Below are 18,594 nucleotides of genomic sequence, written 5' to 3'. Positions count from 1 at the left end.
TGAAAAGAAAGGGTTAAAAGTTAATATTGGTAAGACGAAGGTAATGGTGAGTGGGGAAGGTGGGGAGCGAGTGATAAGTAAAATAGACCCCTGTGGGGTATGTGATAGGAGAGTGAAGGCTAACTCGGTATTGTGTATAGGATGTCAGAAATGGGTGCATAAGAGATGTAGTGGTGTGAGGGGGGCACTGAAAAAGGTGGAAGGCACGTTCAAATGTAAGAAATATGTTCATGGTGTGATTAATAGGACGGACGCAAGGACGGGGTTGAGAGGTGGTATTGAAAGAGTGGAAAGCTTTGTTTACTTAGGGGATAAGCTGAATGCGGATGGAGGATGTTTGAGCGCAGTTACGGCTAGAGTTCGTGTGGGATGGATGAAATTTAGAGAACTGGGTGGGGTATTGTGTGGAAAGAAATGGTCAGTGAAGATGAAAGGAAGGGTATATAAAGCATGTGTGAGAACAGCGATGGTATATGGTGGTGAAACTTGGGTGTTGAGGAGAGAGGAGGAAAGTGTACTGCAGAGGGCTGAAAGAGCTATGGTGAGGATGATGTGTGGGGTTAAAGTGAAGGATAGGAGGAGTAGTACAGAGCTGATGTCAATGATGGGACTGAATGAGGACATTGTGACATTGATAAGGAGATCGAGATTGCGGTGGTATGGACATGTGTTGAGAAGGGATGAAAGGGTCGGGATTAGGCGAGCGTTGGAGTTCGAGGTTGAAGGAGTGGTAGGAAGGGGTCGTCCGCGATTGGATGAGAGAGCAGGTGAGACAGGGTAAAAGCGGGGTTGCGTGATACTGAGGCGAGTGACAGATGTGGAGTGACAGACAGGAGGGGTATTTCGGTTTCATCATAGGTAGCCAAATGGCAACCCCCGATCTCGGGGAAAATGCCGTCTAAACGTGTGTTGTTGTGTTGTTACAAGAGAAGACAAGTTATAAAAAAACCAAAACAAAACAACCTTGTTATCGGTCATGTTAAATAAACAGTATTGTTTTTTCATCCACAAAACATAATTATGCCTTTTTGCATGGCAGCTTGGCGAAACAAGATCTACGTTTCCCGTTGGACAACCAAGATCATATTTTAAAATTGGTGACTGGAGTATCCAAGATTAAAATCAGACAAAGAAAATCTGTGCATGGAACGTACGGAGCATGCTAAATTTATGAAAGGTACAAATCCTACAACAGGAATAGGAAGGTTCCAAATGGACACGTGTCTGGCACAGTTATCTGAAAACCGTTAATGAGCATAAAATAATGCACTTAGGTCAGATAGAACATGGAAATAGCGAAGTGGTAGTGTGGTCAGACAAGATAATAGTAAAATCAGCATTCGAACACAGAAGACAATAATAGTTCAATATATTATTATAATCGCTGAAATGATCCAATTGAAATATATGATTAATTTCAATTAATTATTATTATCTTGATTATTCGTTGTTTTTATAGAACAGTAGACTATAAATTTCTGCATATAAGGCAGAGTGAGTAGCGAGGTTAAAAGCAAGTTTTGTAGAGAAGTCAATAGCAAGATTTGAAGCAAAGTTAAAGTTTTGATTTATTTAGTTACTTAGATTAGTGAACAATTTAGTGTTTCTATTAATGTTGGCATTCGAATATTTTATTGCCAAGATTGATGATATATTTGAAGAACTCAAGACAGTTAGCAAAATGTCCGAAATCTTTAGAAAAGACGGCTATAAAATTAGTATTTAGATCAATTCATTTAAATCAATTCAATTTCATTTGCAACAAATAACACATATTTGCAACACATAACACAATTGCCTAGTTAACAGAAAAGAGAAAAAAGTAGATTAACAAAGAAAGATACAAAAAATCAAAAGTAGAAAAAACTGTGACAAGCAGATAAATACAGATAGGTCCCATATGCAAAGAAGTGAAAATGCAAATAAAAAAGAAAACAATAAAAATATATGGAGCTATACAATCCATTGCAAGAAAGTTTCTACCCCATATACAATGTATCAAAGCCAAATCAGGTATCAAAATAAAAAAAAACCAATACAAAAATTGAGTGTGCAAAAGTAAGTAGTCTGTGCTGAAATGCCATTAATACATATGAAAATAAAAAAAATAAATTTTACCTTTTTGCAAAATGAAAAGCAAAATGTTAAAATGTTTTCATAATGTTCAAGCACTTTTAAATACCAGAATGGGTAAATTAAAAAATATGATATATAAGATAAAAAAGATATACTAAAATTATATTAAAACTAGATTTTATATACATGATGTTTTACTGTTATTTCATAATAATTTTATTACCAAATGAAATAAGTCAGTCATCTATTTATTTTGTTTAAATGTTTTAATAATTTTAATTAAAAACAGTGATTATTATATTATACTTACAGAATCTGCAATAGATTGAGCCATTTTTCTTAGCAAAGAAGATAAACAGATGCCATCTAATTTGACAATCATAATAGTGCATAAACTGGCTTAATAAAAAAAAATCAAAATAACAATAATAACAACTCAATCAATTCAATTCAATCAATAAAAGTTCAGCTGTTTTACAACAGTTTTACAACAGTTTTTCAAACATTCTCAATAAAATATTTCCATTTCAAGATATTTTGTTCATATTAAAAACAGGTGATTGAGAAATACAAATGTTATATTCAATTCACATTTATTGCCAGCCGATTAAAAATTAAACCAATAGGTTTCATTTAATATTCAATGACGTCAAAACATTTTAAAGAGCATTATATAAATAAAATTGTCCTAGGAGGCACACTCAGATTTTGAAGAAGTTAGAACCATAAGCCATAGTCCAAATTTTTTCTGATTTCAGAATAAGTATTGATATTTCACTTCAATAAATATAAATATTACTTTACATGCTCATGTTTCTTAGAAAATATATGTGTAATAGGATATGACTATCCACAATGGCAAAAAGGCCTAAATGAGTATTACTAAAAAAATGTGCTATGCAATCAACTTAATTTGTGCCATATTGTGTGCCCAGCATTATCTGTTGGGAGCAAAAACTTATATGATGCATGACATTGCACCTTAAAGCATGACCAGTGCTACAGAGGTTCAAGAGGATGTTGTTTATAGGATTATTAATATAGGAATCTAAGTAATAATTTTAAATTAAAAATACCTGCTTGTTTACAATTTCATTTTATTTTTAATTTAGGTTAATGTAGTTCAATCTTCTTTTTAAAATATATGGTAATCTTTTACTTTACGTTGGTATATCTTCAATGCATTCAAATCACCATTTATTTAAACAGAAAAGATCATTGGACACAAATTATGTGAAAAAGTGAATAGTTGTTGGCTAGAAGAAGTGGGTGAAGACGTTGTTCTTGCCGCATGAACAACGATATTGAAATTCTGTGAGGTACATTGGAAAGAGTTTCCTACATGTACCAAACTGATGATTCAATATTTACGGCCTGCTCTTATCCACATCTACAGAATGTCAATGTTATTCATATGGACATCAGGAATCCCAGGGTCAACAAAATTTTGTCCATGGTTTACAGCTGAATGATGGTAAATGCCATTGCCAATGTTTACTAAATTGCCATCCGTCAAATATGATGTGGCTTCTAGGTAGAACATTTTGACGTATCAGAGGCTCCAAAGTAGCAGCTGACCGGTTAACAATGGCTTTCAAAATACAATTACCCAATCCCTGCTCAATTGCACCAAATACGCAGTGGCCTTCACTAAACCCGCACGGTGATATTTTCTGTGAAAGTGCCTGCTTTTGTCTACCTTGACAATGATGGATTCACTCTTTTCATTGAAGCCGCCCAACTCCACAGGTGTTTGTTGTTGTAGGTATGAAGCGCTCGACAGAAATTATACCAGCCTACAACAATTTGTGCTCTACCAACAGATGGCTTGTGAGCAGCAACATCCTGTGGCCTGTCTCTGCACCAACAATAGACTAGCATCAAAATTTGTTCAAAGGACAGATGGCTCTTTTGAAAAATGACCCTACTCGAATACTGCGGTAGTACCGACAATCTTAACAGGCCCACTGCTTCCCATCTGTGAGACTGCTGCAAGCTTTCAATTTGAATGAACCATTACATATGCTACACAATAAAATATTCTTCAAAAGGTGTCTCCGAGCTAACCACTCCATTGCTTTCAGCATCACCAATTGCCAACTCTCCTGTACAATGGCTGCCTTAGTAGTCATTACGATTACTTCATCTGACGAAAGATACACATTTCCAGGCAATATACATATTTCCAGGTAGGCATCCAGACATTTTAATAAATTTTAAAAAATTATTATACTTTTTATTTACATTGCAGACAACTTCCTGCGTTGAAAATCTGTATTAGCCGATTAGGACTGGCATACAACATTGTCAATAAACCAACGTAAAGTGAAAGCTAACCAACAAATATATTTTGACTTTTGAGAAAACAACTTCATTTTACCAACTTACAACTTTGCTTTTATTAGTTAGTATAACTTTTAGTTGCACCGTGAAAGAAGTATTTTTTTTAAAATTTCATTATAAATCTAAACAAAAACCCTACTTTAACAACCGTGAAGTAAATATTTACGACCGTTTGAATATCATAAATAACGGGATTGAAGATTGCAACAAGCCACAGTAAGTATATATGCACAGTGAGACACGGCAGAAAAGAGAGAAAGCGTAAAATATATTTCGCACAGACAACTATGTGAAATATTGTACACATGCATACACGTAAAGTATATTTTAGCACAGACATAGATGTAAAATGTTTATAATAGGCTTATAGACAAATTCCTACTTATAAATTTTTTTTATATGAGATATATATATAGATATATAAATATATAGATAAATATATATATATATATATAATTTTTTTTACAATATTCTATAAATACTACCGAATGTTTGGCGTTAATATGTTTGTAGTTCGTTTTTTCGATTTTTCTCACTTGAGTTTTTTGGTGAAAGTTTAGTTTATTAAAATTCAAAATAAACTTGTTTTCCGAATTCATGCTGCAAATAAGGCCATATTTCGATTCCGAATGAATCATCATCAGTGCCATTTAGTTAATATAGGGAAATATTCACTTTTTCAAAGTGAACTTAGATGGAAATTTGGTGTCAGGTGTCTTTATTGGCTGGTCCATCTTTGTTGGTTTCCTTTTCTTCATCGATGGCATCATATTCTTCTTTGTCACTATTTACAATGCTAGTTTTTATTACTTCTTTGTTTTCATTGTTGATTAAGCGCCGGATTGGGAGTGAGGTTGCCGTTTTTTGTTGTATATTTATTTTTAGTTTATTGATGTCAATTAGGACTGCTTCTGCAATTTTAAGATGCGTGTAATTGCTGTTCTGGTATATTACTTTAGTGTTGCTGTCGAGAATTTCATGGCTAATAGTGATTGAGTGTGTTATTTTAAAATTTAATTAGTAGTTTTTTTTAATTAATTGGACATATCTTGGAAATTTTTATGTTTAAAAACACCCAAACCAAAATCTAATTTTGCTTTGATATAAAGTGAAAACAGGCCAGGGTTGTGCGAAAGCCGACCGACTGACTGACAGGCCCAGTGAAAACAGGCCTTGGATTCTGTGAAAACGAATCCGCCTCGTTGTTTTGTTTTTCTTGTGCTATTTGTGGACCTGGGGTTCTTTGCTGGATTCTATACTCATTGGTATAGTTTCGCACGCAGCTTGGAATTTCCATAGGCTCCGATTTTTGTAATTTTTCTGCATTCATTTTATTTATTTCTCGGAGTTGTATCGACACCACCATCGGTCACACACGTCGAGGTTGTACGATTGAACGGCAAGAAACATATTCCAAGTTGCCCGACCCAACAAGAAGAAGTTCTAATTCCTGTATTCCAGTTTGTTCATTGACATTATTTTTAACATTATTCTCGAGTTCAGTTAGTTCAATTCCTTTTCATTTACTTCCGTCGATTAATAAAATTGTTATCGAATATTTTACGCGTTCGTGTGTTACTCAGTAAAATCATATAATTCGAAAAAGCCCAGTGCCACACAGGACTGGCCGAACTCACGATAAAAATATACAAAAAATTATTGTCGGACCATAAAAAAAATTTCCTGAGAAAGATAGAGGAAGAGATTACCTCACTTCCAATTTCAATTTCCGACAATTGGCGCCCAACGTGGGGCCTCGAATAACAATTTTTCAAGTTATCGAGGTTTCCATTTTACTTTTAATTATTACTTCAGTTTTGGAAGTATCGAGTTTTTTTTACGATTGATTTACTGAGTAACTGGTTGTAAAATATAACAATTTTTCTTGTTTTTTGCATTTCTATTACATTATTGAGTAATTGCACACATTTGATATTTTGAGATAGTATTAAGATTTGTATTTGAGTTGCACTATGCCAAATCGCAAAACACATCCTAGGCAAAGTGAGATGCCAGATGAGGAAGCAAATGTAAATAATGGAATTTTCAGTAAAACTAAAGATTGGAAAGTTAGTAGATTTAATGGCTCAGAGGATATAACTGAGTATTTTTGTCAATTTGAAATCACCGCAAAAGTTAATAAATGGACATCACAAGAAAAAGCACTATCCCTTTTGCACGCACTAGATGGGAAAGCAAGAGGTATATTTCACGAATTGCCAGATATTGATACAATCACGTATAACGAGATTAAAGAGCTGTTGTTTAAACGATTTGGACCATCAAACTATTCAGAAACACACGAGTATAGTTTATCGCAGCTTAGATTACAAAAAGATTAGAACATTCGAGATGTGTCTCAGGAAGTTAAAAGACTATCAAGACTATCCTATCCAGAGTTAAGTAATGACATGAGAGAAAAGTTTGCAGTAAAACATTTAATTAATGCTATTGGTAATAAAGACATCATGTTCTATGTAAAAGACAAAGAACCAAGAGCATTAGATGAAGTATGTCAGCTATATGAGAAATATAAAGTTTTATCAGATGATGGCAAGAGAAATCATTCGAGATCTTTAGTTCAGATAGTTCAAGATAATGACGAGTTTGATGACAAGAAATCCAATGTTGTTAAACAAGATGATCCAATTACAAATATGAATAACAGAATAGAAAAATTGTTCAGCATGATTGATGAGATTAAACGAGATAAGTTTGAAAACAGAAATAACAGTCAGAGAAAAGATTTTAACAATAAGTTTGGAAATAATAATTTCATCAGAAACAACAGTGCGATTGACCAAAGAAAAAGTAGTTACCAGCAAAATAATAGAAACTTCAGTCAAGCGAACACTAATAACTTCAGGCAAAAAGTTGGTAGTTTTAAAAATACGACAAGATTAAATCGAAACGTACAAACAGTAAGAACACCCTCCAAATGTAACCATGATAAGGAAGCATTAGTTCATGTAGAAGCTGTATTTAGAACTAAACAGTTAAAATGTCTACTAGATAGTGGTGCAGATGTGAATCTTTGTCCAAAGAAGTTTGTTGATGATTTGAAAATTTTGAAAAGTTATAAGGAATTGTATGCAGTTAATAACATGGAGTTAATAGTAAACGGAACAATTACACTGCCATTAGAACTTAAGTATCAGAAGATTTTTACAACTTTCTATGTGTCACCAAACGTTGATCGTATAATTTTAGGGAAGAATTGGTTATATGATAACAATTGCATTTGGAATTTTGGAAGAAGTAGTATTGTAATAAACGGAAAAAGTTACAACCTCGTAAAATCTAGACAAGAAACAGATATAAGATACATTTCGAAAGTTACGGCTGTTATTCCACCCCGCAGTGAAATGTTCATTCAGACGTTTATAGAAAAATCAAATTTGAAGCCTTTAGGACAGGATACAGCATGGTCAACTAGCATAAATAAAATCAAAACCAATTTGATAACTGCAAGATCATTAATTGATGTCAATAAACCGTCTACGTATATTAGAGTATGTAACATATCAGATGAAAAAGTTGAAATACCTAAGGATCAAGTAATCACCAAATTACATGAAGTTGTTGTAGTTGATGATAAAATTCAAGAATCAAATAACAAACCTACCAAAGAATATGATGAGACTATAAACACAATAGTTGATGAGGTACATTCCAGTGTTCCAGATAATATTCTTAGTAACTTGAGAAAGTTGTTGTTGAAGTATAAAAATATTCTTTCATTAAGCGAGTTTGATTTAGGAAGAACTAATATAACGCAACATAAAATTGATACCGGAGCAAACAGATCATTTCGCCAAGCTTTAAGACCGCAACCTAGAGCACATCTACCAATCATTGACAATTTGTTAGAAGAGATGTTACAGCAAAAAGTTATAGAACCTTGTCGGCTTCTAATTTAGTATTAGTTAAAAAGAAAGATAATTCCTACAGATTCTGTGTAGATTATAGAAAGTTAAATGAAATAACGATTAAAGATGTGTATCCACTTCCTCGAATAGACTCATGTCTCGATTTGTTGTCTGGATCCCAATGGTTCAGTTCATTTGATTTAAGATCAGAATATCATCAGGTTGAAGTTCATCCTAAAGATAGAAATAAGACCACTTTTGTTTGTCATGGCGGTACCATACAAAAATAAACATACAAACGCTGATGGATAGTCGAGAGCAGTATGTGGTGTTATAACAGAAAATAAAGTAGATAACTGTGTTGATTGAGTTGCAGAACAAGAGAAAGACAAAGACCTATCCTTTATTAAAGACGTCATCAAACATTCAGTAGTACCAGATTTGAGTCAATTTGTTGATAAAGGAAAAGATGTTAAAATATTACTTGCACAGTATGACAACTTGTTTTTAACAGATAAAGGTGTATTGAAGAGACGAATTAACAATTTTGATCAGATAGTTGTTCCCTACACAATGCGGCAAGAAGTACTTAGAGATTTGCACAGTGGGATGAATGGAGCCCACCTAGGAATCAAAAAGCTAACATGGCAATTTGAAAGAAGATTTTATTGGCCTGGATGGAGGAAGGACTTTGAATTAACCCACAAATTAGGTGAACAATGTAGCAAATTTAACCGACAAAAACATTTTAAACAAAGTGAATTACAGCCAATGTTGGTCGGTGAGCCGTGGGAAAGATTAGGAGTCGACATAACAGGGCCACACCCAGAGTCAAGTAAGAAGCATAAATACATCTTAATTGTCATCGATTATTTCACGAAGTGGACAGAAGCTATTCCTTTGAAACGCGTAGATGCATCTTATGTTGCTCATAAATTAATTCAAAATGTATTTTGTAGATACGGACTACCAAAACAGATACTAACTGATCAAGGTAAGAATTTTGAATCTCAGTTATTTAAAGATATCTGTGAACAACTTGGCGTAGATAAAATCCGTACCACTACCTATAAACCCTCAACGAATGGTCTGGTAGAAAGATTCCATGGAACACTCAATAAAATGATAGGAAAAGTGATAAATAAGAATCATCGAGATTGGGACGAGATTCTTCCATACGTAATGTTTGCATACCGAACAACAGTGCAGAGTAGTACTGGATTTTCACCTTTTTTCCTAATGCATGGTAGAGAAGCGACAATACCGATTGATTTGGCGTATAACACGGAGAAGTCATCACCAAAGCAAATGTACGAATTTGTAAAGGAACAGAAAGAAAATTTAACACAAGCATTTGAATTAGTGCGAGATCATTTAAAGAGATCAGTAGAAATAACTAAGCATAATTATGACTTAAGAGTAAAGAATAAACAATTTTTAGAAGGACAAATGGTTTATTATTATAATCCAAAGCGCACTAAAAATAAGTATCCTAAGTGGACAATGACATTATATGACATGATTTCAAAGAAAATAAGTGATGTAAATTTTGAGATTAAGAAGTGTAATGGTTATAAAACCATTGTCGTACACATAAATAAATTGAAGCATGTATAAAAACAATGTTTTTGTTTCCTGTGTTTTGTTTAATTTTAATTTAATTCTGTTTGTTTTGTTGTATGCATATGCCATTATATAGAGACTTATTATTTAACATGTACAATTTTTCGGCAACTGGCACACAACGTATAAAATTGGTGTCGGATTGCAAATACATCATTCAATGGTACATCATACAATGAATCATTATTACGTTTATATACTCGTCTTACTTACTAAACTATCTTTCGTTAGTAAAAATAAAACAGACGCCATATTAAATTTTAAAAACTTTTATTGGAAATGAAGTAGTAAACAGTCTTTTTTAAATAAATTAAAAAAATTCAAAAGTAGGAATGTCTCCAAGTTCCCGGATTAGCGCCTGCACATCTGTCTTGTCCAACTCGAGAGTGATGAGTTCTTCCACAACGTCGTTGTTGAGATTGGGGACGACCCTCTGATCTTCTGCGCTTGGCCTCGCACTTTCGTTCTGTGCTGGCATGTCTGCTTTATTAGCCCTCCTCCCCATACAATTGTATTTCTTATATCTAAGCAGATGCCTAGGCCTTTGCGCCACAAATCCACACTCGCATATTTTTTTTGTCACTGGGGTTTTGTTTTTTTTCTTGATTCATATTTTATTCATACAGAAGAAAAACAAAACATGATTTTTGCAAGCGGACGAAATGCGTGCCTTCTATTCATTGGTTATGGCATTCCTTTCCTATAATCATGCGCGCAATTTTTTTTTCGTTTTGTTATATTTTTTTATTTATTTTTTATTTTATTTTTTTTCGTTTATTTTTTTATTTTCGTTTTTATTTTTTTTTAACCAGAAAGAGGGGGGTGTGGAAAGTGTCAGAATTATGAAATAATACTGACTAAAAATACTTCAAAGTCCTTCAATGCAAAATTAATTCACTCGATAGGTAGCTTGATCCAAAGTAATTCACTCGATAGGGGGGCTGCAAGTTAATTTACTCGACGATTTTTTATTTGTTTTGCAATTTAGATGACGTCACAAATTATTACAAATTATTTTAAAATTTAATTAGTAGTTTTTTTTAATTAATTGGACATACCTTGGAAATTTTTATGTTTAAAAACACCCGAAACAAAATCTAATATTGCTTTGATATAGAGTTTCTTTATTTTTAAGTTTTGGAGGAAGGAGGGAGTACGCACTGGGTTGACTAGTTAGGCAGCCTTGAGTAGTCGGTGCCTATTCTGGTCTCTAAGAGACTTAATTTGATATTCTATGCTCATTGGCACGGAAACGTCTTCGCCTTGGGTTCACCAGTTAGGCAGCTTCGAGTAATCGGTGCCTATTCTGGTATCTAAGAAACTTAATTCGTGATTCTATGCTCATTGGCATAGTTTCAGAAACGTCTTAAGTTCTCAAAAGTGGATTTGGTACGAGACTCCATGCTCATTGGCATAGTTTCGCACGCGTACTAAAGTCACACAATTTGTTTCCAGTGTTGTTCTGACTCTTGTTGTTTTGTGTTGGTTGTGCAAAAGCCAACCAGACTCGACGGCCCAGTGAAAACAGGCCAGGGTTGTGCGAAAGCCGACCGACTGACTGACAGGCCCAGTGAAAACAGGCCCTTGGTTGTGCGAAAACCAGCCAGACTCGACGGCCCAGTGAAAACAGGCCAGGGTTGTGCGAAAGCCGACCTACTGACTGACAGGCCCAGTGAAAACAGGCCTTGGATTCTGTGAAAACGAATCCGCCTCGTTGTTTTGTTTTTCTTGTGCTATTTGTGGACCTGGGGTTCTTTGCTGGATTCTATACTCATTGGTATAGTTTCGCACGCAGCTTGGAATTTCCATAGGCTCCGATTTTTGTAATTTTTCTGCATTCATTTTATTTATTTCTCGGAGTTGTATCGACACCACCATCGGTCACACACGTCGAGGTTGTACGATTGAACGGCAAGAAACATATTCCAAGTTGCCCGACCCAACAAGAAGTTCTAATTCCTGTATTCCAGTTTGTTCATTGACATTATTTTTAACATTATTCTCGAGTTCAGTTAGTTCAATTCCTTTTCATTTACTTCCGTCGATTAATAAAATTGTTATGGAATATTTTTCGCGTTCGTGTGTTACTCAGTAAAATCATATAATTCGAAAAAGCCCAGTGCCACACAGAACTGGTCGAACTCACGATAAAAATATACAAAAAATTATTGTCGGACCATAAAAAAAATTCCCTGAGAAAGATAGAGGAAGAGATTACCTCACTTCCAGTTCAAATTTCCGACAATATATATATATATTTCAAAAATTCAACACTACTTTCAACATTGTTCATTTTATATTTCTTTTTAATTTATTATTGTCAGAAAAATTAGACATTTTATTGTTTTAAAAATTTTATTAAATATTTATTTATTTAATATATTTATTAAATTTATTTATTCAACTTTTTTATATTTTTTTTTATTTATTAATGTCAGAAAAATTTAATAAAATTTTTAAAACAATAAAATGTCTAATTTTTCTGACATTAATAAATTAAAAAAAAATGTAAAAAGTTGAACAATGTTGAAAGTAGTGTTAAATTTTTGAAATGTTGCGTTAACAACAGTCTGTTACCAAAATATATATATATATATTTACTGCAACGCCTGTCGTAAAATAGCTTTATCTAATGATTTATTCTCCGCTGCTAAATAACAGCGACATCGTCATCTGTAAATCCGATAAATCTAATAAGAACCGAACTGACTACAACACCCAAATTCACAACATGCTGTCTGACACAACAAAATTCAAGCGTATTAGTAAAGATCAACAACATCCATTAAAACATCTACCAATAAACTTATTGCCCAAGTTAACCTACAATCAGTCTCGCTTAAGCTCACTCCAATAGTGGGTGATTACAACCCTGGTTATATCTACGGCAACGTAAAGACTCACAAACCAAATAACCCACTGCGACCCATCATATCACTGTGTCCCACACCAACATATCAGTTAGCGAAGTCGCTCAACAAACTTCTTCAGCCATATGTCCCTCGTACCTTCTCCGTAAATCAAGCTTCGAATTCATCGAGATTATTAACGATAACAAGCGGTGCACAGGTCATATGGCTTCGTTGGATGTTGGGAGCCTATTTATTAACGTTCCCATAGAATATACAATCGACATCATTTGCAAGAACGTGTATAACCATCCCACACTTCCACAACTCGATATCCCTCCAGTTTATTGGTCGAACTTCTGAAGTCATGTACCGTCGAAAGCCCTTTCGTCGCTCCAGACGGCTCTCTTTACTTTCAGGTCGATGGCGTTGCCATGGGCTCTCCTCTTGGACCCCTTTTTGCTGAGTTCTATATGCCCGACCTCGAGGTTAAGATATTTAACGACTTGACAAATAAACCATCAATATATGCGCGCTACGTAGACGACATCTTCATCATCTCTCTAACCATCACCTATATATACAATCTACAAAATATATTTCAAAATAATTCTCACCTAAAATTTACAATAGAATTGAGTGTTGACAAACGTCTTGCGTTCCTTGACTGTTTGGTAGAACAGACAGTTACTCACCAAAGTGTACGTCAAACCTTCCAACTCTGGTCAGGTCCTAAACAACACATCCGACTGCCCTACACGTTACAAAAACAACGTTGTTTACAACTTCATTCACAGGGCATACAAAATTTCTTCAGACAACGATATTTTTAACGTCGAATTAGCCCGCATCAAACAATTTCTGATCAACAACTACCCAAACAAAATAGTCGACGACACAATCAAAAAATATCTCCTAAAAGTCAACAGTAATCCACTCACGCAAAAATCTCAAGAAGTATTAACTAAAATAGTTCTACCATTATATTACATATTATAACTATAGAGTCGATGAATCGCAAATTAAACGCATCATTCAAAACAATATTACCGTCTGTGATAACAACAAGCGTCTACAACTCATCATTTATTATAACACAAATCGCTCATCAAACATCGTTATAAAAAACAACAATAACCCACCATTACCTGCGTTGGAGAGGACAAACGTTGTGTACCGTTTTACGTGTCCTGTGCCACACTGCGTTGTGGATAACTACATCGGTCACACTCGTACTACTCTCTCCCGCAGGCTCACCTTACATGTACAGGACGGTGGCATTAAGAACCATATGTTTAATGCGCACCGTACGAACCTCACGCGAGCCATACTTGATGCGAATACCAAGATACTCGACACAGAAACCCACCCGGGTAGGTTGAAAATCCGTGAGGCCCTGCACATAAACAAATGTAAACCAGCCATGAACAAACAAACCAATAGATTCGACCACACTCTCCAGCTATTCTCCCAATATAGTGATTCGACGCCGACGTTCCCCGTCAGAAACAATCCACAGCAGGTGACGGTACCACAACGATACGAATATCGTTCCACAATCGACAAACTCCAACCTGCCAATACGCAGTTTGTCACTAATCGTCGTAAATCCTACGTCGTCGCGTCACTCACTACCTTATGTGATAATTAATATCCATGCCTTGCTTCATTTACAATCAATAATTAACATCACTTGCATTACTATTCCACCTATTCACACGTTAGCATAATATATTTATTCATATACACTCGTACCATCCGACCACTCCGCACACGTTTCGTTGTCATTCCAAATTTGCAATATCGATATTCGTACTTCTACCTTCACTTCCAGTATTTAACTTTTGAAATTCATTTGTATATTGTATATTTTATTATCAGTTATCTTAACATTTAATTTATTTCATTGGCAAGTTAAGTACCTTTACTCAAATTTCGTATACTTTTTACCTTAATTTTAATTTAATTTCCTTAATCATTTTACGCTTATATTTTCCCAATTTGGTTCGTTTATTCTTCTTGATTTTACAATTTTAAATATTCAATTCATATTTAATAATTTAAACGTAGGCTCTGATGATGACATACACTGTCGAAACGACGTCGTCAGCCGTTCGAAATGCTTGACGAGTTTATAAAATTGAGTTACAACAATTGCGTCTTATTGAACAAACCCAAAAGAAATTAATTAATACAGAATGGGCAAGAACATTCAACCAAATTTGTTATAACGAAAACAAACCTTGTGCCAAACTACACACACACACACACACACACACACACACACACACACACACACACACACACACACACACACACATACAATATATATATATATATATATATATATATATATATATATATATATATATATATATATATATTGATATATACGCTTTACGCTTCTCTAATTCTTGCTGCATTATATTTTCTCCGTTTAAAAGTTTAATTTAAAGCTGTTTTTTGCTGTTTTTTCGTTTCGGAAGTTTAAAATTTGTTTTAGTTTATTTTCAGGATTGTATTTAATATAATTTTAGTTTCAAATATTTGTTAATTTTCGTTATTTATTGGTTTGTTTGAAAATTTGTTGAAAAGTTGTATTGTCACGTGACATTCTTACATATACAATCTGTATATACATACGCTAAAGAGTTGTTTCTAGTTGAGATAGTTGTTGTTTTCTGTTTCAAGCTCACTTGGACAATGAACAAACACAACAATCAAATTAATATGGCTTCAAAATGTACAAAAACAAAATGTGTGAAATCAGGTAAAGAATATTTGCAATGCATTCAATGTTTTCAGTGTGAAAATAGTTTTCACATAAAATGGTTTGGTTTGAGTGATGAAGCTATTGAAGTGACACGTAGTTTCGATAGTTTTAAATGGTTTTGTAATATTTGTCTGAAGAAGTTATGCAAAGTTAAAACACTCTCTAAAATGGTCAGTGACAACAATGATGAAATCAACTTAAAAGTCGAAAAAAATGAAATGAACGGTTTGCTAAAAAATGAACTTAAATTGATAAAAGAGATGTTGAACAATAACAGTGCAAAATTAGATAACCTTGATAGGCCTGATAGCAAGTTATCTGCCGAGATCAGCACATTCAAAAGTGATTTGAAATCTTCTTTGCTACTGTTGTTGGCCAAGAAGTGAAGAAAAACATTGAGTGTGTCAATCTGGAAGTTAAAACGGTTAAAAGAAAATTAAATGAGTCAATCGATATAAAAGACAGAGAAAGAAATATAATAATTTACAATTTACAAGAAGGTGAAGATGATAAAATTCGTGTTAAAAATATTTTGCTAAAATTGTCTGATGATATGAAAGATTCCCATATAAAATATGTTATATGACTTGGAAAGAAAAATGAATCATCCATGTGTCCAATATTGATAGTGTTGGATAGTTTGATGTCTAAAGAGACTCTGATGAGAAATGCACACAAATTGAAATTAATGTCGGTTGAACTGAGTAAAGTCTGGATTAGCAATGACCTGACATCTGGGCAGAGAAGTGAATTAAAGAAACTGGTAGCTGATGCAAAATCGATAGAACGGCAAGCAAAGACAATTTTTTATACAGAGTCAGAGGTTCTGTGGGAAGATGGCAGGTTGTGAAGTTCAGAAATTAACTGATGAGGGTGTTGTTGACGGGAGGGCCAGTCGGAAGATGATTCATGCTACAGCTCAAAAATTAACCATGAAAAATTACAATGATTTAAAAATTGGCCTGGGGCTCCTCAACATAAGATCTATAATGTCAAAGTATGAAATGGTCTGTGATATAATTTGTGGAGTATTGGATATCCTTGTATTAAGCGAAACTTGGTATGGGTTGTCAGATGAGTTTGCTGTTCGATGCGCGATGAGGGGGGGTTATAAGTTTGTAGATTACGTTAGACCTCACGATCCATATCATGGCGGAATTATAATTTATTTCAAGAAATTATAATTATAATCTATTTTATTTATAAACCTGTTGAATTACCCGCCGTGATAACTTTTGAAGCTGTTGCAATTAAATTGAGAGTAAACAAATCTGATTTTATTTTGTTATCAATTTATAGACCTGGATCGGTTCCTCCTTCACCATCGTTCTTTTCAGAGCTAGCGAATGTTTTAGAAATTTTATCGCTGTTATGTGGTAAAATCGTTGTTGCGGGAGATTTTAATGTTCATATGGAAAGGAAAGATGATCCAAACACAGTCTCATTGAATGATGTTTTCGATTATTTTCAGTTGGTTAACAGAATTAACGAACCAACGCATGAATTAGGTGGTGTTTTGGACTTGATCGTTGCTTCTCGCTCTTTTCCTATCTTTAATAGTTTGATTTTTCCCAGTGGAGTGTTATCAGATCATGGATTAATCCAGGTTTGTTTGTCAATCAATCAAGTTATAGGTACGAGAAGTAAAAAAATGGTTCGACCCTGGCGACGCATAAATAAAGAAAATCTTGCATTGTTAATTTCGAAATCCCCGATTGGAGGGCCATGCCAAGATGATAATATAGAAACGCTGTTAGAGATTTTTGTAAATGAACTGAGGAGAATTGCAGACATAATAGCTCCAGAACACGGGAAAAATGCTCTGCGATAAAAAAAATATTTTATTCGCCCAGAAAAAAATTTGTTTTGGAAAAAAATCATTTTTGAAAATAACAGAAATCCTAAAAAAATTTGGACTGTGATAAATAAACAAGGAAAAAACTTCTTCAAATTCATCTACCAATTTTGAAGCGAACGATTGTGCTACATTCTTTTATGACAAAATTAAAAATGTACGAGAATCGATGGTGTATGATGAGAAGTTTAATCATTCATCTGGTGTCTGCTGCAGCAACTTGTTTTCAGTTTTTCCTGTTTATGGTAAAAGTGAAATTGTTGAAGCAGTTTTGAACTCTCCATCTAAAACATGTTCACTGAATTGTGTTCCTTCACACTTTTTCAAAAAATATGTAGGATTGTTTTCAAAATATTTGATTGATTTTATAAACTTATGTTTACGTACCGGTGAGTTTCCGGCTATGTTAAAGCATGCTACAATTTCTCCTTTTTGAAAAAGGAAAAATTAGACAATTCTGATCATAATAATTATAGACCGGTTTCAAATCTGTCGTTCTTGTCAAAATTGAAAGATTAGTTTCTAAGAAGTAGGGTGTCCCAGAAATGCACGAAAATTTTTTTAAAAATAGTTGATGTCTCACCCTCTGAAAAGTGTCTCTTGGGTACAATAATTAAATTGGTAAATTTACAGCTCATTTGAACAAGTTTGAGAGAGATGAAACACTTAGATAAAAACAATTTGTTACCGGTATATCAATCAGGTTATAGAAGACATCATTCTACCGAAACTGTTTTGTTGCATGTGTTATCTAAGTTTTAAAAAATATAAACTACAGCAAACCATCTCTTCTTGTATTCTTAGATATGAGTTCGGCATTTGACTGTGTGGACCATTGCATTCTTCTGAAACGTCTTAATCATAGATTTGGAATAACTGGTTCTGTCGAACAATGGTTTCGGTCATACTTAACAGACAGAACTCAGCAAGTAATCTACAAAAATAAAACCTCTTCGGTTCAAACGATAAGATTTGGTGTTCCACAGAGCTCGGTTCTCGGACCAATCTTTGTTTATACTTTAAACCTCTGACAGATTAAATTTAAGTTTTTGTTTGAGTTGAAATTATTTGGATATTTTGAATATTTCTTAAGTTTTACGTTTGACAGATTAAATTTAAGTTTTGTTTGAGTTGAAATTATTTGGATATTTTGAATATTTCTTCTAGCTCTTAGTTAATATTGGTTATTATGCTTTAATTGTTGTT

At 33.8% G+C, this 18,594-nt stretch overlaps 5 protein-coding genes across 5 annotated transcripts; 4 read left to right on the top strand and 1 right to left on the bottom strand.

The window, feature by feature from the left end:
* Window positions 1–3,418: 3,418 nt before the first annotated feature.
* On the top strand, window positions 3,419–3,998 carry HELRODRAFT_158509 (hypothetical protein; the record flags this gene model as incomplete). The annotated part of the gene is made up of 2 exons (XM_009010560.1): window positions 3,419–3,532; window positions 3,810–3,998. 2 exons carry the CDS (start codon window positions 3,419–3,421, stop codon window positions 3,996–3,998), a joined length of 303 nt encoding a protein of 100 aa, XP_009008808.1.
* Window positions 3,999–6,392: 2,394 nt separating this feature from the next.
* Window positions 6,393–9,905, top strand: HELRODRAFT_158508 (hypothetical protein; the record flags this gene model as incomplete). Its single annotated transcript, XM_009010559.1, has 3 exons — window positions 6,393–6,488; window positions 6,783–8,309; window positions 9,615–9,905. The coding sequence occupies 3 exons, from the start codon at window positions 6,393–6,395 to the stop codon at window positions 9,903–9,905; spliced, it is 1,914 nt and encodes a 637-aa protein (XP_009008807.1).
* A 316-nt stretch (window positions 9,906–10,221) lies between these two features.
* HELRODRAFT_158507 (hypothetical protein) lies at window positions 10,222–15,081 on the bottom strand (the record flags this gene model as incomplete). The annotated part of the gene is made up of 6 exons (XM_009010558.1): window positions 10,222–10,493; window positions 11,573–11,743; window positions 11,801–11,870; window positions 14,076–14,156; window positions 14,216–14,334; window positions 15,003–15,081. 6 exons carry the CDS (start codon window positions 15,079–15,081, stop codon window positions 10,222–10,224), a joined length of 792 nt encoding a protein of 263 aa, XP_009008806.1.
* Window positions 15,082–15,490: 409 nt separating this feature from the next.
* Window positions 15,491–15,919, top strand: HELRODRAFT_158506 (hypothetical protein; the record flags this gene model as incomplete). The annotated part of the gene is made up of 1 exon (XM_009010557.1): window positions 15,491–15,919. The coding sequence occupies one exon, from the start codon at window positions 15,491–15,493 to the stop codon at window positions 15,917–15,919; it is 429 nt and encodes a 142-aa protein (XP_009008805.1).
* Window positions 15,920–16,143: 224 nt separating this feature from the next.
* HELRODRAFT_158505 (hypothetical protein) lies at window positions 16,144–16,717 on the top strand (the record flags this gene model as incomplete). The annotated part of the gene is made up of 2 exons (XM_009010556.1): window positions 16,144–16,296; window positions 16,349–16,717. 2 exons carry the CDS (start codon window positions 16,144–16,146, stop codon window positions 16,715–16,717), a joined length of 522 nt encoding a protein of 173 aa, XP_009008804.1.
* Window positions 16,718–18,594: the final 1,877 nt, after the last annotated feature.

The sequence above is a fragment of the Helobdella robusta genome (genome assembly GCF_000326865.2).
Source record: "Helobdella robusta unplaced genomic scaffold HELROscaffold_1, whole genome shotgun sequence".
Lineage (NCBI taxonomy): Eukaryota > Metazoa > Annelida > Clitellata > Rhynchobdellida > Glossiphoniidae > Helobdella > Helobdella robusta.
This window is presented reverse-complemented; position numbering and strand designations above follow the sequence as displayed.